The sequence below is a fragment of the Myotis daubentonii genome, chromosome 1 (genome assembly GCF_963259705.1).
Source record: "Myotis daubentonii chromosome 1, mMyoDau2.1, whole genome shotgun sequence".
NCBI lineage: Eukaryota > Metazoa > Chordata > Mammalia > Chiroptera > Vespertilionidae > Myotis > Myotis daubentonii.
Genome location: NC_081840.1, coordinates 8,332,972 through 8,360,054, shown reverse-complemented (window position 1 = coordinate 8,360,054; position 27,083 = coordinate 8,332,972). Strand labels below are relative to the sequence as shown.

The 27,083-nt window shown below is 45.5% G+C and overlaps 2 protein-coding genes across 3 annotated transcripts in view; both read right to left on the bottom strand.

The window, feature by feature from the left end:
- LGMN (legumain) overlaps positions 1-27,083 on the bottom strand; it is a 254,837-nt gene that overhangs the window by 23,468 nt on the left and 204,286 nt on the right. Inside the window, exon 2 of one of the 2 annotated variants that reach the window (XM_059687610.1) lies at positions 13,846-13,923. The gene's annotated coding sequence lies outside the window, so the exon portion shown is untranslated. Of the gene's footprint in view, positions 1-13,680; positions 13,823-13,845; positions 13,924-27,083 lie in introns of those variants that run through there. The other variant, XM_059687601.1, reaches the window with a different exon arrangement.
- On the bottom strand, positions 9,067-13,210 carry LOC132230311 (G-patch domain and KOW motifs-containing protein-like). Its single transcript, XM_059687587.1, has one exon. The coding sequence runs from the start codon at positions 12,200-12,202 to the stop codon at positions 10,787-10,789; it is 1,416 nt and encodes a 471-aa protein (XP_059543570.1). The 5' UTR covers positions 12,203-13,210; the 3' UTR covers positions 9,067-10,786.

Below are 27,083 nucleotides of genomic sequence, written 5' to 3'. Positions count from 1 at the left end.
CGGTTTGCTCAATGGTTAGAGTGTTGGCACTCAAATTAAAGCAGGGGCCGCCAACCTTTCGGAACTCACGGACCACCAGGAGCCCAAGGACCACCGGTTGGCGACCTCTGGACAAAAGGGTCACAGATTCGATTCTGATTGACGGCATGAACCTCCACTGCAGGCTACATCCCCGACCCTGGTCAGGGCAAGTGTGAGAGGCAACCAGTCGATTGTATGTGTCTCTCTCTCTTTCTCTCCCCCTCCCTTCCAGTCTCTGTAAAAATCAATGGAGAGGGAAAACCAAGATGGCAGCATAGGTAAACACCGGAGATTGCTGCCTCGCATGACCACTTCAAAAATACAACTAAAAGACAGAATGGACATCATCCAGAACCACAAGAAGGCTAGCTGAGTGGAAGGAAAGAGAAAAGCATACCGAGACTCAGAGGAGGTACGGTGTAGAAGTAAAGTACAGCGGTACGGAGGCACATGCGGAGAGGGCTGGCAGCTGAGGACACGGTTGTCTTTTTCAATAGGGAGGGAGTCTCAAGCCCCCAACTGCTCTGAACTCCAGTTCTGGGCGAGTCTCTGGGGACTCAGACCCATACGGGAGAAACTGGACTGTCTGACATCGGTCGGAACTCAAAGGCGGCTTTTTCTCGGAGGTGCTTGCAGCGATTGCCGGGACACTGAGAAGTGGGGCCTCTGAGGGCAGGCCTGAGAGCAGCCATAACTGCTCACTTCACCCTGTTGATCCCCTGGGACCCCACCCTGACCAAGCCTTGCACGGAGGCTTTTGCATATGAAAGGCCTGGCCCTTTGCAATCTAAAAATTACCTAACAAACTGCAGCTGGTCCAAGGCCCCAGGCAACTCGCATTGCTTCACAGCTGGCTCCTGCTGGGTAGCCTCAGGCAGAGGCTAGATTAGCACCTCCTTAGAGATCCAGGAGCCAGTGTGCCCGGTGGTCAGAGTGGGACCATCCAGATTGCAGCTCCTGGGATCCATAAAGGACACACTCAGGGGGCAGACTCAGTGAGCACCAAAGCCCCACTGAAGCAAGTCTTGCCCCAGAAGCCCCAGAAGGGTGTCTCCAGCACAGAAGTTCTCCCACTGCAGACACAGCTGATTCTCACAGCCAATTGGCCTGGAGGTCTATCCCTCCCAGAGTTACCTACAACAATCAAGGCTTAACTACAACAAGACTGTGCACAAAGACCACAAGGGGGTGCACCAAGAGTGTCTACCTCAGGTAACTGGGGAGGCTGAGCCACTGGGCCCTACAGGACACCTAGAACAGAAAGCCACTGTATCGACACAGCGAAGCATAAAAAATGCGGAGACAAAGAAACAGGACGCAAATGACAGAAATGGAGGAAAGCAAACTACTGGATAGAGTTCAAAGCCACACTTTTAAGGTTTTTCAAGAATTTTCTAGAAACCGCCGATAAACTTAATGAGACCCTCAAGAAATCTAGTGAGACCCTCGAGGTTGTGATATAGGACCAACTAGAAATTAAGCATACACTGACTGAAATAAAGAATATTATACAGCCGAAACCGGTTTGGCTCAGTGGATAGAGCGTCGGCCTGCGGACTGAAAGGTCCCAGGTTCGATTCCGGTCAAGGGCATGTACCTGGGTTGCGGGCACATCCCCAGTAGGAGATGTGCAGGAGGCAGGTAATCGATGTTTCTCTCTCATCGATGTTTCTAACTCTCTGTCTCTCTCCCTTCCTCTCTGTAAAAAATCAGTGAAATATATTAAAAAAAAAAAAAAAAAGAATATTATACAGACTCCCAACAGCAGACTAGAGGATCACAAGAATCAAGTCAAAGATCTGAAATACGAAGAAGCAAAAAACACCCAACTGGAAAAGCAAAATGAAAAAAGAATCCAAAAATATGAAGATAGTGTAAGGAGCCTCTGGGACAGCTTCAAGCGTACCAACATCAGAATTATAGGGGTGCCAGAAGAAGAGAGAGAGCAAGATATTGAAAACCTATTTGAAGAAATAATGACAGAAAACTTCCCCCACCTGGTGAAAGAAATAGACTTACAAGTCCAGGAAGCGCAGAGAACCCCAAACAAAAGGAATCCAAAGAGGACCACACCAAGACACATCATAATTAAAATGCCAAGAGCAAAAGATAAAGAGAGAATCTTAAAAGCAGCAAGAGAAAGAAAGTCAGTTACCTACAAGGGAGTACCCATATGACTGTCAGCTGATTTCTCAACAGAAACTTTGCAGGCCAGAAGGGAGTGGCAAGAAATATTCAAAGTGATGAATACCAAGAACCTACAACCAAGATTACTTTATCCAGCAAAGCTATCATTCAGAATTGAAGGTCAGATAAAGAGCTTCACAGATAAGGAAAAGCTAAAGGAGTTCATCACCACCAAACCAGTATTATATGAAATGCTGAAAGGTATCCTTTAAGAAGAGGAAGAAGAAGAAAAAGGTAAAGATACAAATTATGAACAACAAATATGCATCTATCAACAAGTGAATCTAAGAATCAAGTGAATAAATAATCTGATGAACAGAATAAACTGGTGATTATAATAGAATCAGGGGCATAGAAAGGGAGTGGACTGACTATTCTTGAGGGGGAAAGGGGTGAGGGGGATGCGGGAAGAGACTGGACAAAAATCGTGCACCTATGGATGAGGACAGTGGGTGGGGGGTGAGGGCAGAAGGTGGGGGGGGAACCAGGTGGAGGGGAGCCATGGAGGGTGGGGGGGGAAGAGGAACAATTGTAATAATCTGAACAATAAAGAATTAAAAAATAAAATAAAATAAAAATAAATTTTAAAAAATAAATAAAAATAAAAATCAATGGAAAATATATCTTCGGGTGAAGATTAACCAAAAAAAGAAAGTGTCATAGTAAGTGGGTCAAATGATAAGACCACTTAGTCATCAGACAGAACATGCTGAAGATAAAAATGTTGACAGAGCAGAACTTTGTTTTTAGCTCTGCTGCCCTTTCCCTAGATGAGGGGGCTGCCCCTGTCTCCCAACCTTCATTACAAGTTGCAGTTATGAGTATAAACTAAAGAATATCAAGAAAGCTCTCTGAGCAACCTTTAAAGTTTTTTTTGTTTTTTGTTTTTTTTTATATATTTTATTGATTTTTTACAGAGGAAGGGAGAGAGATAGAGAGTTAGAAACATCGATGAGAGAGAAACATCGATCAGCTGCCTCCCGCACATCTCCCACTGGGGACATGCCTGCAACCCAGGCACATGCCCCTGACCGGAATCGAACCCGGGACCCTTCAGTCCGCAGGCCGACGCTCCATCCACCGAGCCAAACCGGCTTCGGCAACCTTTAAAGTTTTGGCACAACTTGGTATAGAGCAGATACAGTTCATCAACAACACTGCATTAGAAAAATGTATACCACATGCTTTGAACTGTTTGCAAGAAAAGAATATACATGTAATGGATGCATGGGGAATTGTGGAAGGCAAACTTAAAAATCTAACGGTAGTTATGACTGGTGGTGGGTAGAATTAAGGATGATTTTCCTTTTCACATTTGTCTTTTTTTATCACAATTAATGTATATTATATAATAAAGTTTGTCAAAGGTCAATACACATTCAATGTAAACACTGAGTAACTATTTATTAGCTGGTGAGCAAGCAAACTGGGTAAGGAACAAACATTGGCAGCCCAACACGTAAACCCATTTACATGCATTCTGTACAACAGGCAGGGCAAGTATTTAATCCTTGTTTTAGAAAAGGGGGAGGTTGAAGCAAGAGAGAAGTAACCTGCCCAGATCCCCGGCCTGGCCCAGCCCAGGAGCCAGGCCTTCTGAATTCCTAGCCCAGCCTTCTGCTATGTGCTTCTGCATATCAAGATTATTTTTTTTTTTTGCTGTTGTTAATCCTCACTGGAGAATGTTTTTCCATTTTTTTTTTTGTAGTTGTTGTTTGTTTGTTTTTAAAGAGAGGATGAAGAGATGGGGAGAGACAGAGAAAAGGAGAGAAACATCGATGTGAGAGACACACATCAGTTGGTTGCCTCCCCACTGCCCTACCAGGCCCGGGGATCGAGCCTGCAACCGAGATACGTGCCCTTGAAAGAATCAAACAAGGATCCTTCAGTGCGTGGTCTGATGCTCCATCCACTGAGCCAAACCGGCTAGGGCTCAAGATTACTCTTAATGAAGCACGTGCCCAGTTTTATACTCCGTGGCCGAAACCTGAAATAACCTTTTAAAGCACCAAAGGCGGGACTAAGGCTGAGTCCTGGCCACTTGCACGCCTCACATCAGAGCCGGCCTGTGCCCTGAGAGTGCTGTTCTAAAATCAGCCTTCCTCTGACAGAAGCCAGGCCTGCCATTCTGAGATAAAAGGAAAAACAGCGGCATATAGAGACTCAGGGCAGAGTCTGCGAGGCTGACCTCTGCCTCTGATGCCATGGCATCGCTGACTCAGTCATCGCCTGCTGGGCCAGTCTCCTGAACACCCACCCGTCAGACAAAGTGCTTGGTCCTGGGAGGCAGCAGAGACAGGACAAGGCCTCTGTCCTCACAGAACATGCAGCCAGCTACGATATGAACCACCTCTATCTAAGAAACCATCCTGAGCACCCTGCCTAACCCAGGCCTAAAACTCAAAACAGTGTGTTTTCCCCCATAAGTGAAGAAACAGGAAGCGTGAGGCTGGTGAAAATTAAACACCTAAGAAGGCCTCCAGCCTGTGCCTTCCATACCGCCCGGGGGCTTGTGAGAATGCAGATTCTGAATGGGCAGGCCTGGGGTAGGGCCCGGGACTCTGCACTTCTGACCAGCTCCAGGGCCGCGCAGGACTCCTGGAGCGGGCCTCCTCACCAGCCCTGGCCGGCGCCAGTCCACGTCTGCCCGGAAGCCCAGCATCCCGACCCTGCCCTATCCCTCCCCGTCTCCGCCCCAGAACTCCATCCCAATCTGTAACTTGAGTTGGTGCCAGATTCAGGTTTCTTTCGCTCCACTGCAGGGCCAGGGATGGATGGTCACTACAGTAGGTGTCCCAGGTTTGTTTTAAAGATTATCCTTAAATGGTGTATGGAGTGGCTCGGAGACATGGAAGCATGGAACAGAGGGTGGAATCTCGGAGGGAAGGTGGGTGGATGAATGGATGGGTGGGAGGTAATCAACCAAAGACCTTGTAGGTATATATGCATAACCCATGGACACAGACAGTGGGGTGGTGAGGGCAGGGTGGTGGGGGAGGGGGGGCTGGAGTGGGTTGATGACAGAAAAAAAAGAGGACATATGTAATACTTTCAACAATAAAGATTTAAAAAAATGATTATCCTTAAATGGCCAAGAGTTCTTGTCTGTTGGTTTTTGTTTTTAGTATGGCGGTTAACAGACATCAAAGAACAGAGAGATGAGGGCACAGACAGGCGCAGAAGCCCCGGCCTGTTCACGGGACCCACGCACCGACTAAGCTCTCCCAAGCCCGCTATACCTGCCCAGGGCTCACTGTGGGGCTGGGAGGGAACAACAGAAGGTACAATTATACAAACAACAACAAAAGAAGCATCGGCAAGGTCAGGCAAGAGAGAGCCAAGAAGCAAAAGCACACCCCTGCCCGCAGGGCTCCCCGGACCCCCACAGGGAGGGGGTGACAGTGGCTACTGAGGTGGCTCACCCAGCAGCTCTTCGATTCTGAGCTCACCCTTAATTGCCGGTTGCAACTAAGCCTCCCTGGGAAGCCTTCCCCAGGACAGGAGTTGGCAAATGCTTTCAATAAAAGGCTGGACAGCCGATATTTCCAGCCTTGCGGGTCATGCCATCTCCTGCCACAACTATTCCACTCTCCCACTGTGTCACGAAAGCCACCAGAGACGTGGCTATTGTTGTAGTAAAACCAGCGGTCCCTTTGGTCTGTCCTACGGAGGGAGCAGGTGTCCTCTGCCCACATGACCGGTCGAGCGTGGCTGGCGTTATCATCTTTCCTCCACGATCGCTAAATGGCTCTCTGGTTCGCACACCAGTCTCTGAGTCTGGCTCATGTGACTTAATCCCGAGCAGGCTCATTCCTCTGGAGGCACTCCCTGGTGCGACTTCTTCCCTTCAGAGTTAGGGCCGAAAAGGATAAATAAAATACTCGAATCAAATGGCTGGCCTGACTGTGAATAGAATGAGCGCTGGCTCATTCTATTTATTTGCCTACATTAGCAAATAAAGCAACAGCTACTGAAAGTACCGCCAGGTTATTTTTTGAAATTCAAGTTTTCCTTTCATCCTTCTACTAATATACCAGCAAGTTACTTCTCAGTGAGGGAAAGTGCCTTATAAACACACCGTGATACTTTTATAGCTAACATTTGGCGATGGTTCTCCTCTACCATTTTCTTTCTTATAAACAGATGTGGTTCCTTGAGCATAAGGGCAAGTTAAAAGCCTCACAGTATGACAGTGATTGGAAAATGTCACTTTAGAAAGACACATGTACTAACACTATTTGGGGAAACTTATAGGGGCCTGGGGTGAAGATGGAAAGTGGAAGTACTATAATCATTCCATTACCCTCAGCCCCTCAGCAGTGAACACTTCTCGGGCGGCAATTTCCTCCTGATCAGCAACATTCCTGACAAAGTCACAATCTTGCATCAAAGTGAAAAAAGTCATGAAGAAAGTGCAATGGTCCCTGCTAAACTAGCTCTTTGTGACTGCTGCTTTCGGTCTTCCACCTAACCACCACCACCACCCCCCCCCCCCCCGCCCCCCAATCCATCCAACAAACAGGGCCCAGCCCACCAGGTGCTCACAGGCACCAAAGAGGGAACCACAGGAACAAAACCCTTCTTGGAGCTGACATTCTAGTGGGAAGAGACGGACCACTGAAATACGCAGGTGATGATGAGCGCCCAGGAGAAATCTAAGGCAGGAGAGGGAGTCCCAGTAGGAGTATCGTTTTCAAAGAGAAAAGATTTTAAGGAGGCGCAGGAGCCCACCCTACAGCTAAACATAAACGTTCATCGACAGGGACTGTCTAGTTCAGTGGTTCTCAACCTTCCTCATGCCGCGACCCTTTAATACAGTTCCTCATGTTGTGGTGACCCCCAATTTCATTGTTACAAACTGAACATAATTAAAGCATAGTGATTCATCACAAAAACAATATGTAATTATATATGTGTTTTCCGATGGTCTTAGGCAACCCCTGTGAAAGGGTCGTTCGACCCCCAAAGGGGTCGCGATCCACAGATTGAGAACCGCTGATCTACAGGGACTGTCTAGTTAAATCATTATGGTACATGCTTTATAAGGGGGTACCGTGAAGCCTTTAAAAAGATTAAGGCAGGTCTCAACGTGCCAAGAGCGGAAAGATCTCCAAGGTGTACTGTTAGGGGATATGCGTTTAGTCTACTCGACCTCTGTGGGGAGAAAAGGAACAGACTATTGATACTCTAACCAGGGAGGAGGTGCAAGTCCCCCAAACACAGGCTGGGAGAGTGGGATACCGTGGCTGTCTGCTCTGAGCGTGTAATGTGCAAGGCACTTCACACAAGCCTCGCAGCAGCCGTGGGCCAATCTCACTACTCCCTTCAGACGCTGGAGGAAACTGAGCCTCAGAGGTAGAGAAACGTACTGGCAAGTGGTGCTGCTGGTAAGTGATAAAGATCTGACTCCAAAGACTGCTTTTTCCACATCACCTGGCGTGTCATAAAAGTTGTTTATGTAAATGTCGGGGAGGCCCTGTAACCAAGATGGGGACACTACACCCCATACCTGGAGCCCAAGCACAGAGCGGGCCTCCGTGCTTTCTCCAGGAGGACACCCACCGTGCTCTTCACCCTGCTATTCTAAGGCACGCGTGGGCGATCAAAGACACCCTGATCCACACAAGGCTAAGGTCAACGCACAAGCCTTTACGAAGGATTTCACAAGCCTCCAGGGACGAAACCTCTGCGCTTCCCACTCGGTCCTGGGAACCCCTTCAGTTACCAGGCTACACTAGGTCAATGATTCAACGGAAGGATTCTGCTTGACTTCATGCTTGACTTCAAGAAGCCGACCATCAAGTGGGGTTCGATCCATTTGGGAGGTTTGGGGCAGAGTGCCCATTTGAGATAAATTATCACCAACAATATAAGAAATAAGACCATGGTCACATGACCATCTATATAGCAGAGTCAAGTTCAAACCCAGGTCTGACACCAAAGCCCACACCTTAACCACCATCGACTGGCTGTATCCTCTCACTGCCAGATGTGATTTGCTACTGACTCTGGGTTAGAATCAGCGAACCATCAAAGCCAAGCTAGACAAGGACATCTGAAAAGAGCCTTCCTTCCAACCTGAAGGTCTTTGATCCTACTCTGCTCTCCAGAAGTTTACAATGAAATCACGGAAGTGGTACCGGCTGACAACATGCAAGAGACACATGACCTCCCCTTGATCAAACTTGAGTCAAGCTCCTCTCAGCCCTCTTCCCAGCTAAGCCTTGGCCTGCTGAGCCATTTTAGCAAAAACCCTGTGAGAATCTCCCACCTTTGATAACTAATCAAGTTTCCTCTTAGTAATTTTCCTCCACTGACCCTCTCACCCTTAAGTCCCAGCTGTCCTCTCTGTCTTCAGAGTTAAGCTCAGTTCTATACCAGAGTCTCTCTCCCCTAATGAAACAGCTGAAATATAGTAAAAACCCGTCTTGCTGTTTTTAACAAGTGTCCGATGCAATTTCTCTTTAACACAGGACTTATAACTACTAACTCAGGGGAGATCTGAGGGCCTCTCTATGAAATGAGATGGTAGAACTGAATTAGGAAGAGACTATTCAGTTCTCAGATCCTTTTATTTCCTGTTTAAAGACTTGGGTTAAAATCCAGCTAGATCTCATCTGAACTCTCAAATGAAAAAAGTATTTTGTTCAAAAAAAAAAAAAAAAAGTATTTTGTTCGGGTTAATAATTTATTTTCCCTACAGAGAAAATTTCTGATTCAGGGGCAAATTAGATTCTATCAGAGCATGTCCTTCCAGGGCAGTGGTTCTCAACCTTCCTAATGCCGCGACTCTTTAATACAGTTCCTCATGTTGTGGTGATCCCAACCATAAAATTATTTTCATTGCTACTTCATAACTGTAATGTTGCTACTGTTATGAATCGTAATGTAAATATCTGATATGCACGATGTATTTTCATTGTTACAAATTGAACATAATTAAAGCATAGTGATTAATCACAAAAATATGTAATTATATGTGTTTTCCGATGGTCTTAGGCGACCCCTGTGAAAGGGTTGTTGGATCCCCAAAGGGTGGCGACCCACAGATTGAGAACCACTGTTCTAGGGTATCTAATATCTAAAAATTCTACTGGAGTTTTTCTTACACCTCTATAAACTTTGGATAACAATGCAAATAATTCTTATACAAAGACATTCAAATTAATTCTATCAAGTGGAGGATCGACTGACTTCTCCCACTGCAGAAATAAGCCAGTTTTGCCTCCATCTGCACATTCATTTCACTATTTTCTGACCTAGAAGCTTCCTCATGAATGAGTTAAATATAATCTTTAACTTACTTGCTCATTTTTATATCTGTATAGAGTGATGGACTTTACCTTTTTCTTGATAAATTATATTTTAACATTACAAAGGTATAAGCAACTAATCGTACATCAGAATAGTAAAAAATTCATTTTTTTAATCCTCACCTAAGGATATGTTTGTATTGATTTTTAGAGAGGAAGGGAGGAGAGAGAAACATGGATATGAGAGCGAAAACACTGATCCTTGCCTCCCATACCAGCCGGCAAGGGACTGAACCCACAACCTAGGCATGTGCCCTGCCCAGGAATTGAACCTGCAGCCTTTTGATGTACAGGAAGACAGTGACCAACTGAACCACCCAAATAGGGCAAAATTCATTTTTAAATCTACTAATGGTAAGAAAAATTTAGAAATCTAGCAAAATAAGATTGGCCAATGGTTAATGGTTTTTCCAAATTTTTATTTTCTCTGCTTATTTAACACTTGAATTTCCATTTATGAAACCTGGTATCATTGTAGTTTACAGTCTTTTCCCCAAATGAATTTTATAGCTACATATTAAGTTAAAATTTGTTCCAATTTATGTTGCAAGAAATTGAAGGGTAGATACTTAACCTCAGAAATAAATAAAATATAACACAAAACATCTTATTACCTATCAAAGGCCATCAACAGCTAATACTTTGTAAATCTGTTAAGTCTCTTTCCCCATAAAACAAACAAAACATTAAAGATGAAATTTTCCCCATGTGCTGTCCCATTCTCCCCACATCACAAGGTAACCACTATAGGAAGCTAGCATTTTCTTTCTAATCAATATATTATACTTTTAGAAAAATATATATCCACTTTATAAACAGTCCCCTACTAATGGACATTTAGTCTATTCCGATCTTTCTTTACCATTATAAATGATGTTCCCATAAACATCCTAATACTCCTCTTCTTGTATACTAATGTCTGTTTCTCTAGCTACTTTCTATAAGTAGAACCATTGAGTCTTAAGATATACCCATTTTGCTAGTAGCTATAGTGTTTGAAGGTTCACTTCTACTTGTAGTGAATCCTTTCTTCAAATACCTAACATTCTTGATAGTATCAAACTTTATCATTTTTTAAAAATGGTTTTTATTTTATATTAATGCTGGTAAATACTAGGTTTGCTAGCCTCTCTTCTGGTCTATCCATTTTGTACCGTCCAGGGCTGCACGTGCAGGACGGAACAATGACCTCCCCACCTTCACAAAGACAGGCTTTTCACAGGACAGAACTGGTAACTGCCTGGGGAACGGAGTGAATCCATGGGTCAGTCTTCGTCTGAGTCACGGGGACCCACGTACTCGCAGACAGCATCATAGTGCAGCTCCACCAGCCGATTCTCTCTCCGCAGGTGAACCACGGCCTGGCTCTGCTCTCTGTCCCAGCGCAGCAGATGGCCCACCCTTCCAGCCTGTGGCCCCAGCACCACCATCACTCGGCTGCCCTGGACCCTGGGGACAAGGGTCTCCAGCATGTCTTCCCTGACGCCTTCCAGGACCTGGCCTTCATCTGTCTGACATATACAAGTATCTGGACTGAAGACATCTTCAATCGTCATCTTGGTGTTATAATACTTGTGCAGTTTGTCCACAAACCGCACACGCAGGTCCCTGTGCAACCAGTGCTGCCTCCTGGAAGCTGCTTTCTCCCTCTTGGGTGGCAGCTCCTCTTGCCGGCCTGGAAGGTGTTTCCTCTTCCTCTCTTCTGCTCCCCGCTGGGTGGGGAGGTCTGGATCCTGGAAGGCCTTCCGGGACAAGGCTGTTCCCCCTGGAGAAGTTTTGCTCACCTGGCTGAGATCCAAGGAGTTCTTGTCAAATTCCTGCTGGGAAACGGTCCTGAGGAAGTGCTCCTGCACAGTCACCAGGCGGTTCCCCACGGCCAAACGAACCACGGCCTGAACACGGTCAGGATCGACGCCTTCCACCTTACCATAGAGGCCTTGGTGACGGCCAGAAAGCACCGCCACAGCTCCTCCAGGTGCCAGTCCTTGAGGCTGGTCCTCCTCACCTTTCTCGTGTTCCTCATCTGGCCTCAGCAGGCGGAGGGGGCTGGTGGGGGCCAGGGCCTGGAGCTCCATCAGGCTGGTGCCTAGCCCTAACCTCTTAGGCCTCGGTGTGTGGACACGGGGCTTCACCACTTCACTGAAGGTGCGGCCGATGCCCTGGCCAGGTTTCCAGCCCATGCCCTGCAACATGGCCAGCCCATAGGCCTCCACAGGGACTGCCTCGTAATCTGCCTCTTTGGGTACGGGCTCGCTGTCTGCCCCTTCCTCCCTGGGTGTGCATCTGTTCAGGATCACGGAGATAGGGAGTATGGGGTCAACACCCTCATTCTCTTCCTCCTCCAGAGACTTCTTGGATTCCTCCACGAGCTCCTTCACAGCCTGGGACAGCACCCCATCCACCATGGCCTCAGCAGATGGGCCAGGAGCCTGGGCTGGTGGCCGTCTTCCAGGGCCATTTTGAATCAAAGGGACAACGAGTTCCCTGGGGGCTTCTGAGGGGTTAACACTCTGCAATTTCCTTCCTTCCACAATCAAGAAACCCTTCTCTTTGGGAGCCGCACCCAGGCCATCTCCGGGGTCTGCCAGCCGTCTCTGGGCAGCCGTGCGAATGAAGCTGAACGAAACTGGGGCAGTGGAGGGTCCTGCCTGCCGAAAAGCACCCTCTTCGGCGTCTCCCATCTTGCTCCTCCTCAAACTTTATTATTTCTAATCTGATGGATAGAACGTGATCGAAGTATGGGTTTAATTTGCATCCACTGGGTTACAAGAGTCCAGTATGTTTAATCATTCTGACCTCAACACCTTTGATACATGTGACCATTTCCCCACCACAAACTGGGATTCGATTACCATCTACAAAGCAACATCTGCAGTTTAAAAAAAAATGCTGGGCATTTCCTTAACAGATAGTCACAGGTTGGAAAATTCCAGGAACAGAGTCCTCTTCAATACATTCTTACTGAACAATACTGGGTATGGTGTATTCCATCTCCATACCAATTCACAACTCTCCTCTCCTCTCCTCTCCTCTCCTCTCCTCTCCCACCGTCACCCTTTAAAACCCTCAGCAATTCTCCTGGGAATTACTGCAATGAGCTCCCGGGGGTGGTTGCTCACTATCCAACGCTTTTCTACACCACAGGGTATCTAAGATACGCATCTCCCGAATTCAGCTTTCAGGACCAAATCCAAATCTCTCGGAGCAGCACAGGAGGCCCTGCTAGATGTACTTCTCTCCTCTCATGGCTCAAGAGACCCACCGCCCACAGGAAACCTCTTGCTCCATCAGGCTCCAGGATTCCACCTCCCAAATCAGTGCTCTTTCCACGCCTGCCCCATGCTGTTTTCCAGGTGAAAACAAGTCTCCTCCTCCATCCCAGCAGCTCCTGCCCCTCCCTCAACCTCCACCCAAGCACCCCTTCTCAGCAAAGTTCTACGCTTCCCCTGGGGTTAATGCTGCCCCTGCAACACTGGGCTGGTTCCCCTTTACCAAATAATCCCAGCTCGGAAAGCTTAGTAAGGCTCAACACCTGTTGGCTGCCTAATGCAGCCTCACAGTAAAGAAAGTTGGGCTCCTCCACTCACTACATACCACAGGGAAAGTCTCAAACCGTGGGCATTTGTTTTCACCCATAAAAAGAAACCCCTGACACGAAGTTCCTTCTCCCAGCCCCCAGACTCTACAGTTCTCACCATGGAACCCGTGTAGGAGGTATAACCTCAATTCTGCTAGCGGCAGGGGGCCACGTCCAGCTAACTTTCAGTTCCGTGGCTGACGTGAATCTCCCTGCAATTCCCACCAGGTCAGGCCTCGGAGAACCAGAACTACCCGGGAGCTTTGGGCATTTTTGTTTTCCTTGGCAGCCCTTCCCCTTAGGCTACAGCGAACTGGCTGGGAACGGGTGCAATCCTCCGCATTAAAAGCACCAGCAGCCCGCACTGCCCTGGATGGTAAAGGTCGGAACCGAGCCCCGGACCCTGCCCAGACTTCGCGGGCTGTGGAACCTCAGCTAACGCCCTCTCCTCTCCCCCAGCCGGTCCCTCCCGGCTCTTGGAGGTGGAGCCTGGGCTCGGGCTGAGCACGCGCAACAGAGAGCCCACCACGCCCACGACGACCCCCACCCCCACCCCCACAGGATGGCGGGCTCAGAGCTCACGGGGTTTTCCCCAGGGATTCGTCCTTTCCAGAAATTCTCCTTCGCAGGATGAGAAGCGATTACTCTGAAAGGGCCGGGGGAGGGGGGGAGGGGAGCTGAAAATCCCAGCCGGGAGGCACAGAGCCTCGGCAGACGCGCGGCCCTGGCCCCGGCCCAGGAAGTTACCGGCGGCGGCGGACCGCAGCGGCGACGGCGGTAGCAACAACAGGACCGTGGGAACCTCTGTGGCGCGCAGCCTCAGACGAGCAACCTCCGGGGGTTCGCCTTGCAGTGATTGCAGTGCTGTGGCCTCCGTCTCCTTTTTGAGGGCCGACTGCGCCACGCTGATAGGTGGAACTTCGGGGCGGGGCTTCAGGGAAGGCCAATGGGAGGTGGAGGCAAGGCCTATGAGCTAGACAGGGACGGGACTACATGTCCCAGCATGCACCGGGCCTAAGTGCCCAGAGGTCCAGGAGCTAGTGGAGGTGAATGCCAGATAAGCTAAGATCTGAAGTCCCCGGGTTGGGGGAACCAGAGGCTTAGTGGTTCCAGACATGTCCTTCATAGGATCAAAACTAGCACGCAGTTCCTCTTCTCTTCCCATAAAGAAAAGATGCTCCGGCCCAACATTACTCCATTATTTTCTTTCATTATTAGTGCCCTTGCCCCAACCTGCTTCCTGTAAAAACCTCCCATTTTGTGCAGCCCCTCAGAGAGCCCTTCTAGTTGCTGGATGGGATGTTTCTCCAGTCATGAATCGCTTTAAAAAGCCTGCTAGATATTTACATCTAAACCGCTGAATATTTTTTTTAAAACATGTTATACTTCAATTGCAGTACTTGTCTAAAAACAAGTCCAGTTTGCTTGTGGTGGGGACAATTGACTGAGGACCCTTGGGGCTTAGACTAGTACCCAACACTTATCATGCACTCAGTCAATAGCTGACACTTGATTGGAGCCTGTTCTTAGTTGTTTCATTTCATGAATTAATTCATTTGATCTCTACAACAATCCTAAAGAGGCAGGCTAGTATTCCAGGACAAGGGGAAGAGGGAAATAGTTAAACACCAGTTTGTAGCCATCTAGTAAATCCTATATTCCCTAAACCAAGGACACTTAAGAGTAAATGGTTTGGCGATGGCGAGTGTGGCTCAGTTGGTTGGAATATCTTCTGGTGCACCCTGAAGGTTCAATTCCTGGTTAGGGCACATACCCAGGTTGCAGGTGGGATCCCCAATGAGGGTGTGTAAGGGAGATAACCGAGCAATGTTTGTCTCTCACATTGATGTTTCTCTCTCCCTCTTTAAAATCAATAGAGCCCTAACTGGTTTGGCTCAGTGGATAGAGCGTCGGCCTGCGGACTTAAAGGTCCAGGTTTGATTCTGGTCAAGGGCATGTACCTTGGTTTCAGGCACATCCCCAGTGAGGGGCATGCAGGAGGCAGCTGGTCGATGTTTCTCTCTCATCGATGTTTCTAACTCTCTATCCCTCTCCCTTCCTCTCTGTAAAAAATCAATAAAATAAAGTATATATTTAAAAAATAAAAAATAAAATCAATAGAAACATATCCTCAGGTGAGAATTGGAAAAAAAAATGGTAAATAGCTTCAAGTACCCTACTCAGGGATACAGCAGAAATCCAATTAGTGCCACTTGCCAGCCACACCCAAGGATAGATGAAGAGAATAAATCTCATTGTGGTATATCAGCATAAAGCTGACAAATATTCAATTGAGATCCTACCCTAAATGCCTAGCCTTTGAAACCCCTTAAAATGAAGGTTCCAGGGTATGCTTCTCCCTAGAGCATCGGTTCTCAACCTGTGGGTCGCGACCCCTTTGGGGGTCGAACGACCCTTTCACAGGGGTCGCCTAAGACCATTGGAAAACACATATATAATTACATATTGTTTTTGTGATTAATCACTATGCTTTAATTATGTTCGATTTGTAACAATGAAATTGGAGGTCACCACAACATGAGGAACTGTCCTAGGCGCTTCCTTGCTTCACTGTCCCTAGCTTTAATAAACATACTCTAAAATTCACCGGAACTCATGTTGTGAAATTTTTCCTGCAGGAAGCAAGAATTCACACATTATTGGCCAACCTTAGGCAGACCCACCAGTGGCCAGGCCCCCTTTCTGGTAACACTATGAAGCACAGAGAGCTGAAGTTGTAGTAGGCAGATAGGCAGGCATAAGCAGAGCCTGAACTGAACCATAGGCCAAGTACAGAAGGTCACCAGGGCAGAAAGCCCTGGGTGCCTAGCAATGGAAAACTGTCCAATTAGATCAGGTATTAAATCTATGCTTGGTATCCTGGGCTTTTCACCTGAGTGCTGCTCACTTGGGCCTGTGTTTTCCTCTTAACACATGCACAGAGAAATATGCACAAATTACAAATGCACAAGCATAACTAAATTCTCAACAAATTCTCACAAAGTGAACACACCCAGGTTATCAACACCGAGATTTAAAAAAAAAAGAAAAGAAAACTGGGCCTGGCCAGCATCCCAGAAGCTTCCCTTAGGAAGCTGATTTATTAAAATGTCTCGAAATAAAAATAAGTAAGTAAATAAAAAATAAAATCTCATAACCTCTCTTCCCCAGGACATTTAATGATGCTGTTCCCTCTGGCCCCCACCACCTTTGTTTTTATTCTGACCAAGCACTACTTGTTCTTTTTTCTCTTGTTTATTGTAGTAAAATATATCCAACATAAAATTTGCCATTTTAACCATTTTGATGTGGGTAGTTCAAGTGACATTAATTGCATTCACATTCTTGTGTGGCCATCGCCACTATCTATTTCCAAAACTTTTCATGATGGCTTCCAGCTCAGAAAGCATTCCATTCTTCCCAGAGTAAAATTCTACCCAGCTCACATCACCTGACTCATGCTGATGCCTATCACCATCACCACATTTCCTGCCATTTGACACTCCACTCCAGCCAACGGCATCCTGGCCCTGACATGTGCAGTTTCCTCTTCCTGGAATGCCCTCTCCCTTCCAGTCACACAGCTGGCTCCTGGCCACATGACTCTCCTCAGAGAACACAAGATAGCCCACACCCCCATCACACTCTCGCCTTTCCCTTGCTTTACTATCTCACTTTATACACTTTTTTGTTCACGAGTCCTCAGAGTCACTGTTTTGTTTTTAAATGATCAGGATCCCTTTTTATTTCACTGCAATCTGTGGCTTGTTCATTTAAAATTTCTCAGGGAATTCCTTTCATGGAATACAGTGCACCTTGAAACAAGACTTAGAAGCTTACTATTAATTTTTTACATCAACTGATGAAATTTTGGATAATTTTCTTACCGTCTGTGGTAGGCAGTTAGACAGACATGAGCCACGCAAGGACAATGGGCCAGGTCCCCAAGGGCATCGAAGTGGAAAGTCCCAGGCACCTAGCAACGGACAATTGTACGGTGGGACCTCGTCCCCAGGGTGACCTTTCCTCCCGAGAGGTAACATTTAGGCCTCAGTTGTATTTCAGCTCCAGGCCCAGAAAAGCAACAAAACCAGCCACAGCTGACCTCAGGACCCGCTGCATCGGATAATGACCCCCTGCCCTGGTGCCGGCCAAGCAACCAGTGCAGACGCTGACCCTGAAAGGACACATCTGAAAAACTGCTGAGTATTCTATTACGATCTTCCCCTGGGACAGTGGTTCTCAACCTCGGCTGCACATTAGAATCACCTGGGAATCTTTTTAAAATCCTGATGTCTGGGCCTCATCCTCCGGAGATTCTGTTTCTTTGTTATGGGGTGGGGTCACAACATTAGTAACAAAGAAATAGAATTTCCGGAGGATGAGGCCCAGACATCAGGATTTTAAAAAGATTCCCAGGTGATTCTAATGTGCAGCCAAGGTTGAGAACCACTGCCCTAGGACCTCAGCGAAAATCTCCACCCTCAAAACCCTTAGGACAGTAGATCCAGCGCGCTCTTCAGTCCTTTTCCTTCCTCTTGTCTTTCACTTTCCCCCCTCCCACTCCCATCTCTGTTCCTCCTTCATTTCCCCTTCTCCCTTCCCTTCTCATCCCCTTCTCCCTTCCCTTCTCTTCCCCTTCATTTCCCCTCTCCCTTCCCTTCTCATGCCCTTCATTTCCCCTTCTCCCTTCCCTTCTCATCCCCTTCTCCCTTCCCTTCCCATCCCCTTCATTTCCCCTTCTCCCTTCCCTTCCCATCCCCTTCATTTCCCCTTCTCCCTTCCCTTCTCATCCCCTTCTCCCTTCCCTTCCCATCCCCTTCATTTCCCCTTCTCCCTTCCCTTCTCATCCCCTTCTCCCTTCCCTTCCCATCCCCTTCATTTCCCCTTCTCCCTTCCCTTCTCATCCCCTTCTCCCTTCCCTTCCCATCCCCTTCATTTCCCCTTCTCCCTTCCCTTCCCATCCCCTTCATTTCCCCTTCTCCCTTCCCTTCTCATCCCCTTCTCCCTTCCCTTCCCATCCCCTTCATTTCCCCTTCTCCCTTCCCTTCTCTTCCCCTTCTCCCTTCCCTTCCCATCCCCTTCATTTCCCCTCTCCCTTCCCTTCTCTTCCCCTTCCCAGCTACCAGGACACTTTACCTTCCTCACTTCCAAGCTCCTAGGGTCCTTCCTTTACCCCTATAATTGTTTCCTAAACCCCCTTGTTCTACAAATTACTTCTTCTACCTCTGTGATTTTACAAATAAATGTTTGTTCTCTTATAGTCTGAGGCTTGGCTCTGAATTATTTCCTAGCCAGAACGCAAGTACCCAGGTGCCAAACCCAGGTCCAGTCTGACCACACTGGTCTGACACCTGGTGCTGTTTCCATCGCCTACAACACATCCATTGTTTTTTATGGCTTCTGAACAATGAACAATGTTTCCAAGTATTTTTAATTGAATTTATTGGGGTTACACTGGTTAATAAAATTATGTAGGTTTAATATATCATCTGTATATTATATTATGTCCACCACCCCAAGTCATGTCTCTTTCCTTTAACATTACTCCCCCTCTTACCCTCCTCTGCCTCCCCCACTTCCCTCTGGTAATGACCATAGTGTTGTCTGTCTATGAGGTTTGTTTGTTTATTTATTTATTTTGGATTGTTGTTGTTGTTGTTGTGTGTGTGCGTATGTGTTTTGCTTAATCCTTTCACCTTTTTCACCAGCCCCTTACCTCCCTCCCCTCTGGCAGCTATGAGTCTGTTTCAGTTTTGTTTGTTAATTTATATTGTTCTATCAATTCCACATATAAGTGAAATCATATGGTACTTGTCTTTCTCTGAGTGGCTTATTTCCCTTAGCATAATGCTCTCCAGGTCCATCCATGCCGTCAAAAAGTCAAGACTTCCTTCTTTTTTCCAGCTGAGTAGTATTCCATTGTGTAGATATACCATAGCTGCTTTATCCACTCATAAACTGATGGGCATTTGGGCTGCTGCCAAATCTTGACTATTGTAAGTAAGGCTGCAGTGAACATAGGGGTGCATATATTCTTCCGAATTAGTGTTTCAGATTTCTTCAGATAGATTCCCAGAAGTGTAATTGCTGAGTCATAAGGCAGTTCCATTTTTAATTTGTTGAGGTAACTCCGTACTGCTTTCCACAGTGGCTGCTCCAGTCTGCATTCCCACCAACAGTGCACAAGGATTCCCTTTTCTCCACACTTGTTGTTTGTTGATTTATTGATGATAGCCACTCGGAGCGGTGTGAGGTGATATTTCATTGTGGTTTTAATTTGTATTTCTCTGATGATTAGTGACATTGAGCATCTCTTCATAGGTCTTTTGGCCATAGGTCTATTGGCTATATATCCTCTTTGGAAAGAGAGAAACATCAATTTTTGTTCCATTTATCTATGTATTCATTGGTTGATTCTTTTTAAAAAAATTTTTTTTAAATTTATTTCAGAGAGGAAGAGAGAAGGAGAAAGATAGAAACATCTATGATGAGAGAGAATCATTGATCGGCTGCCTCTTACATATCACACACTGGGGATCAAGCCCGCAACTTACTTTAGTGTATTGGGATGATGCTCTAACCAACTGAGCTACCTGTCCAAGGTATTTATATATATATATATATATATATATATATATATATATATATATATATATATATTTTATTGATTTCAGAGAGGAAGGAAGAGGGAGAGAGAGATGGAAACATCAATGATAAGAGAGAATCATTGGTTGCCTGCCTCCTGCATGCCCCCTACTGGGGATTAAGCTTGCAACCTGGGCATGTGCCCTGCCGGCGATTGAACCGTGACCTCCTGGTTCATAGGTCAACACTCAACCACTGAGCCACTGTGGCCAGGCTATTTACCTTTTTTTATTAGACTATATTTTCTAGAGCAGTGTTAGGTTCACAGCAAAATTGAGCAGAAAGGACAGAGATTTCCCATATTACCGCCCCCCCCCACCCTCTCAACACAGCCCACATGCACACAGCCTCAACATCTTGCACTAAAGTGGTGCATTTATTATAATCAATGAGCCTACATTGACACATCATCATCACCCAACATCCATAGTTTACAAGGGTTCACTCTTGGTATTGTACATTTTATGGATTTGGGCCAATGTATAATGACATGTATCCATCATTAAGTATCATACTGAGTAGTTTCACTGTCCCCCAAAAATCTTCCACACTCCACCTATTCACCCCTTCCTCCCCCACCCAGCTCCTGGCAACCACTGATCTTTTTACTATCTCCATAGTTTTGCCTTTTCCAGAAAGTCATATAACTGTAGTTGGAATCCTACAGTATGCAGCCTTTTCAGATTGGCTTCTTTCACTTAGTAATATGCATTTAAGTTTCTCCCATGTCTTTTCATGACTTGATAGTTCATATCTTTCTTGCCCTGAATAATATTCCATTGTCTGGATGTACTGCAGTTTATTTATCCAACCATCTACTGAAGGACATCTTCAAGTTTCCAAGTTTGGGCAATTATGAATAAAGCTGCTATAAACATCCATGTACAGATTTTGTATGGACATCGTTTTCAACTCACTTGGGTAAATACCAAGGAGCATAGTTGCTGTATCATATGGTAAGAGTATGTTTACTTTTGTAAGAAAGTGCCAAACTATCTTCCAAAGTGGTTATACCTATACCATTTGCATTCTCTCCAGCAATGAACGAGGCTTCTTATTCTACATCTTTGCCGGCATTTGGTGTCATCGGTGTTTGGGATTTTGACCATTCTAATAGGTGTGTAGTGGTCTCATTGTTGTTTTAATTTGCCATTACCTAATGGCATACGATGTTGGACATCTTTTCATATGCTTACTTGCCATCTCTGTATCTTCTTGGATGCGATGTCTGTTCAGGTCTTTTGCTCATTTTAAAAAAAAATTTTAATCCTCACCTGAGGATATGTTTTTATTGATTTTAGAAAGAGAGGAAGGGAGAGAGAGAGAAACACATCGATGTGAGAGAGAAACATTGGTCGGTTGCCTCCTGTATGCTGCTGGGCTGGGGATCACACCCACAATGTATGTATGTGCCCTGTATTTTTTAGTTTTAAGGATTCTCTGTATATTTTGGATAATAATTTTTTATCAGATCTATCTTTTGCAAATATTTTTTTCCCCAGTCTGTGGCGTGTCTTCTCATTCTCTTGACTTATTTATATTTTTAAAAAGTGTCTTACTCAACATGGATGAACCTTGAAAACATTATGATAAGTGAAAGGAGTCTTACAAAGGTCATATTTGTATCATTCCATTTACATGAAATGTCCATTAGGCAAATTCATAAGAAAGTGGTTAGTGATGGCCAGAGACTGAGACAGAATGACTGCTGACAGATACAGAGTTTTTTTTTTTTGAGGGGAGGGAGGGGGAATGGTGGTGATGAAAATATCCTAAAATTACATAGTGGGTGCACAACTATGAATATACTAAAAACCACTCAACTGTACACTTTTAAAGAGTGAATTTTATGTTATATGAATTCTATTTCGATAAAGTTATTTTTGAACTGAAGAGCTAAGAAGTATAAAAAATGTAGTTGAATATTTTCTATAGACATTTTAAATAAAGTTGGGTTTAGGATCAGAACATGACTTCCATATTTAGATAACTTCATTTTCATTCTCTCAATCGCTTCTGGATCAAGACTGGGTGTGAATAAGTAAAGACAGACACGCCTAATTAATCTTTGCATTCCCCGAGTTCCTTGACCCTGGGGGGACAAGGCACTTTAACATGGTGTGTCTTCAGCAGCCAGAGTGAAACCGAGCATGCAAGGCTGGAGTCCAGCCCCAGGGTCACAAATCACATGTCCCGTTGCTGAGTCTTGGGGAAGAACCCTTAGTTACCAACACAGTCAACAGCTCTTCCTTTAGGCCAGTAAGCACTTCTTAGTCACTTGACAGATGCACTGCATAGCCTTTGACTGTCATGTGAAGGTGTGGGCGGGTCAAAGTCAGTGACTCACCCTGATTAACTCAGCTCAGGGGAACCGAGCATTTCCCTAGAACTGTGTCGGGAGTGAAGACCCTTAACATTTAAAAAAATATATTTTTATTGATTTCGGAGAAGGGGAGAGGGAGAGAGAGAGAGAAGCATCAATGATGAGAGAGAATCTTTGATTGGCTGCTTCCTGCATGGCCCCAACAGGATCGAGTCCTCAGCCCAGGCAAGTGCCTGGACGGGTCGATACTCAACCACTGAGCCATGTGGGCCAGGCAAAGCCTCTTAACATTTTGACCTGCCCAGAATGTCATACCTTAGTGTGCACAGTTAGGTAGATAAAGAGTTCTTAGATTCCTGGAATCAGAAGGCACCTTGGAGGCAGCAGTGAGGATGGAAACAGAATGAACTACCCAGAATCTCCATTTTTTTTTCTCATCTTGAAAATGAGAGGGTTGAGCTCATTGGTCCCTAAGACCTCTTCCTAGTTGAACAGATCAGCTGGTCTATGGCTTCCCAAACTCTTGGACTTCAAGATCAGTTCAGTTTTCACAAATTTTCAAGAACTGGCACAGGATGTTTGCTTTTTACTCACTGGTGAAGAATGATGTTTTAAAAAATTACTATTGCTGGCATTTTCTGTCACTTGATTTCCAGAAGAAAAGGACATATTAACTAAAAAAAAAAAAAAAATAGTAGTAAGTAAATATTCTCAGAATAAAAAATAGTCCTTGTTAAGGAAAGGGGTTAGCAAGTTTACTTCAACATAGTGTGCAGTGGTTCTTTCTCATTTTAAAAAACAGCTTTATTGAGATACAATCTATTTAGCATACAATCCATTCTTTTGTATACAATTCAATAATTTATAGTCAGTGTGCAGAGTTGAACAACCATCCCCACCATCTAATCTTAGGACATTTCCACCAAACCGCAAAGATCTCTTATACCCACTTGCTATCACTATTGGTTCCCACTCATCAGGCCTAGGCAACCACAAATCTACTTTCCATCTCTGTAGATCTGCTTTTCCTGGACATTTCATATATGTAATCACACGTGATGGACCTTTTGTGTCTGGCTTCTTTCATTTAACATATTTTCAAGGTTATCCATGTTGTATCATGTATCAGTACTTCATTCTTTTTTATGGCCCAGTAATGTTTTATTGTTAGAATGCACCACATTTTTTTTAATATATTTTATTGATTTTTTACAGCGAGGAAGAGAGAGGGATAGAGAGTTAGAAACATCCGATGAGAGAGAAACATCAATCAGCTGCCTCCTGCACACCTCCTACTGGGGATGTGCCCGCAACCAAGGTACATGCCCTTGACTGGAACCGAACCTGGGACCTTTCAGTCTGCAGGCTGACTATCTGTTGTGCCCAGATTTCAAGATTCCCAAGAACCCACAGGGAACCAGCGAGTCCGATGCAAAAGCAAAGAGTCCTTCATTTCGAACTAGTTCGGCTCCCCGACCACACTCACCAATGCAACGTAGCCCAGTGGCCGAGAGAGGGAGGCCTGATGGGATTGTGGGTTTTATAGTAAGGGCAGGGGAGGGGACTGTGGGCCCCACCGATTGGCCAGGCGGGAGTCGGGTCTTGTTACACAGGATGTGGTCATCTTTATGGCGCGCACGACCCGATTGTCATTGGTTAGTTTAAAGAAATCCTGGGCGTGGCCAGCAGGGGCCTGGGCTTCTGGGAAGAAGGCACTCTCCTGAGCACATGGCGGCTGCCCCAAAAATAGAGGACCCAGGGCAAGATGGAGGGTGCAGTCCTAGCCGCCCCCCACCCCGGGCGAGCTGAGCCCGGGCTCCAGGGGCCAGTCCGGTTACTGGGGGTCCAGCAGATCGACCAGTTCCAGCCCAGACAGGAAGTCCACATCCTCCGTCTCATTCCCGGGGGCGCCGGCGATCGCCTCCTCCCCCATCTCCTCGGGCGAGGGCACGCGCCCTGCCCCGCCGCCGCTGCTGCCGCCGCATGGGTCCGGTCCGGGGGCGGCGGGCAGGTGGCGGCCTGCGCCGGGCTCCCACCGTGGGCTGGGGAGTCGGTGCCCGAGGCCGCCAGCAGCGTGGTCAGGCTGTGCCTCATGGGGCCTGGCGGCCGGCCCACGTAGGCCTCGCGACGACTCGTCCTTTAACTATCCACTGAGCCAAACCGGTTAGGGCTGTACCATATTTTATTTACTCATTGTTGAAGCAGGACCCTCAAGCTGGACCTGGACAATTGAAGCTTCCTCACCCTCTCCCTGTCCTTAAGACCAGGTTTCCCCTGGAGCTCAAGCTAAAGATTTCAAGAAAGTCCCCTACCTGGAGAATTACCTTCAAGAAAAGGGCTTTGCCCAAGTGCCTACTGAGGAAAACCCTGGCGCTCCACCAAAATGCTCTTGACAGACCTGGGCCTCTCCATCACATTTTGCTCAGTAGTCACTGCTTAGTACATTAACAACCTCCACGATGTGTAAGCACTTTGCAAATGTTGGCTCAATACCAAATGAATGCATGAGAGTTGACCAGAGACCCTCTTGTTCCAACTTCTGGGAACCTTCTTTCTAGATTTAATGAAGTCCCTTTCGAACTTTGGATGCAGAATTTTAGAACTGGAATAACTTTGTCAATAAAGAAATCAAGATACTGAAGGAAACATGACTTGTGAACCATACAGCAAGTTAGCCACCAAGCAGGACTTGAATACCGCTCATTCGATTTCCAGCCCCAGGGCGTCTCTAGGTGTTGCTACAGGTGAAAGAATCTAAGACTTTGGGCTGAGTCTGGCTGATCTCAGGTCATTCCCTGAAAAATCACTTGCCAAATCATTTTCTTATACTCCTTCTCCCAAATAAAAATTATTTTTCAATTTCGGGTTCAGCAAATCAAAGAAATACCATCAGTATTATCTCTTGTCACATCTTCTATCTTCAGGCCTCAATGAGCATGAAAATATGTTGCCAAAAGCCATTATTATCTTTGGCTGATATCCCGGAACCCATGACTTCCCCAAACCAAAGCTGAATTGCAGAGTAAAGCTGGCTTGTGACGTTCAGGAAAACACATGGACATGGATTTCATTTCAAAAGAAAAATAGTTAACATGAGAAAGAGTTCCTCTTTTTCATTCTTTCTCTACAACAAAGCACTTGGTTCAAAGTGAAACTGCTGACTTAGGAAATAAAAGAATCAAAACAGGAAGCAGTAAATTGGCTAACAAAGCGCATATATATATATCTCGTCATACTTTTATACATGAGGCCCTGAATCAATGGAAAGTTATGCAGAGTGTATGAATGAATCTAATACTCATCCTCTTAAGTTTATACTATTAAACTTTCAGGGCCTCTTACCTTCCCGTATATCATTCAAGAAAGGAGCTCTGGTGTCTTCTTCATATTATTCCTACCCTTGAACAAATGCTCTTATGTTATTTAAAAAAAAAAAAAAAAGAGTGCCAAGAGAAATTTAATTAAAAAAAAGAAAAGATCCTTTACCTAAGTCCCCTTAAAGATCTATTTCAGGCACTGTGGCAGTGTTTGAATCATTTGCCAATTAAAATTTTTTTTTCTTGTTTTATTACATCGGTTGAGACTTTTAGTACAAGGTTGAATAGCAGTAGGTATTCTTGCTTTTTTAGATATAATTTACAATTATGAAATATTACTTTTTTGGTTTTTATTTTATTTTTTTAAATTATGAAATATTTTAAACATAAGATTATAGAATAACAAATGCCCATATACCAACCATTCAGCTTTATCGTATTTGTTTCTGACCCTTAAAAAACAGCTTATATATTGCTCTAGCCAGTTTGGCTCAGTGGCCAGAGCATCCGCCTGCAGATTGAAGGGTCCCAGGTTCAATTCCAACCAAGGGCACATGCCCAGGTTGCAGGCTTGATCCCCAATAGGGGGCATGCAGGAGGCAGCCGATCAATGATTCTCTCTCATCATTAATGTTTCTCTCTCTCCCTTCCTCTCTGGAATAAAAAAATATATATATTTAAAACAAACAAACAAATAAAAACAACCTATATATGAGGGCTCTTCTGACCCTGCATCCTCCACTCAGAAGTAACCACTGTTATATATTAATGTTTATTATTACTGTAAACCTTTATATTCTCAATATGCAATTATACATCTATAAAAATTACATGGTACAATGAAAATAATGAAAGACATTTTCATTTATTACTAAGTGAAAGAAGCCCATTTGAAAAGCCTGGATACTGTAGGATTCCAACCACGTAACATTCTGAAAAAGGCAAAAGTCTCAGTGTTTGCCAGGGGTGAGGATGAGGTGATGAATAAGCAGGGTACAGAGGATTTCAGGGCAGTAAAAATACTCCGTGTGACATTGTTATGATGGATATTTCATATGCACTTGTGCCTAAACTCATAGAATGTACAGCACCAAGAGTGAGCCCTAGGTAAACTATGGACTTTGGGTGATTATGATGTGTCAATGTTGGTTCATCCATGGTTAAAAAAAAAAAAGGTACTGTTCTGGTGTATGATATTGAGGGAGGCTATATGTGTGTGGGGGCAGGGAGTATAGGGGAAATCTCTATACCTTCCTCTCAATTTTGTTGCAAACCTAAAACTTCTCTTAAAAAAAAATAAACTATTGCCCTGCCAGTGTAGCTCAGTGGTTGAGAGTCAATCTATGAACCAGGAGGTCACAGTTCCATTCTTGGTCATGGCACATGCCCCAGTTGCAGGCTTGGTCCCTGGTTGGGGGAGTGCAAGAGACAGCCAATCAATGATTATCTCTCCTCATTGATGTTTCTATCTCTCTCTCCCTCTCTCTTCCTCTCTGAAATCAATAAAAATATATATTTAAAAAATAATAAGAAAGTATTGCCCAGCTGGTGTGGCTCAGTGATTGAGCATCAATCCATGAACCAAGAGGTCACTGGTTGGATTCCTGGTCAGGGCACATGCCCAGGTTTCGGGCTCAATCCACAGTAGGGGCTATGCAGGAGGCAGCTGCTTGATGATGTTTCTCTCTCATCAATGT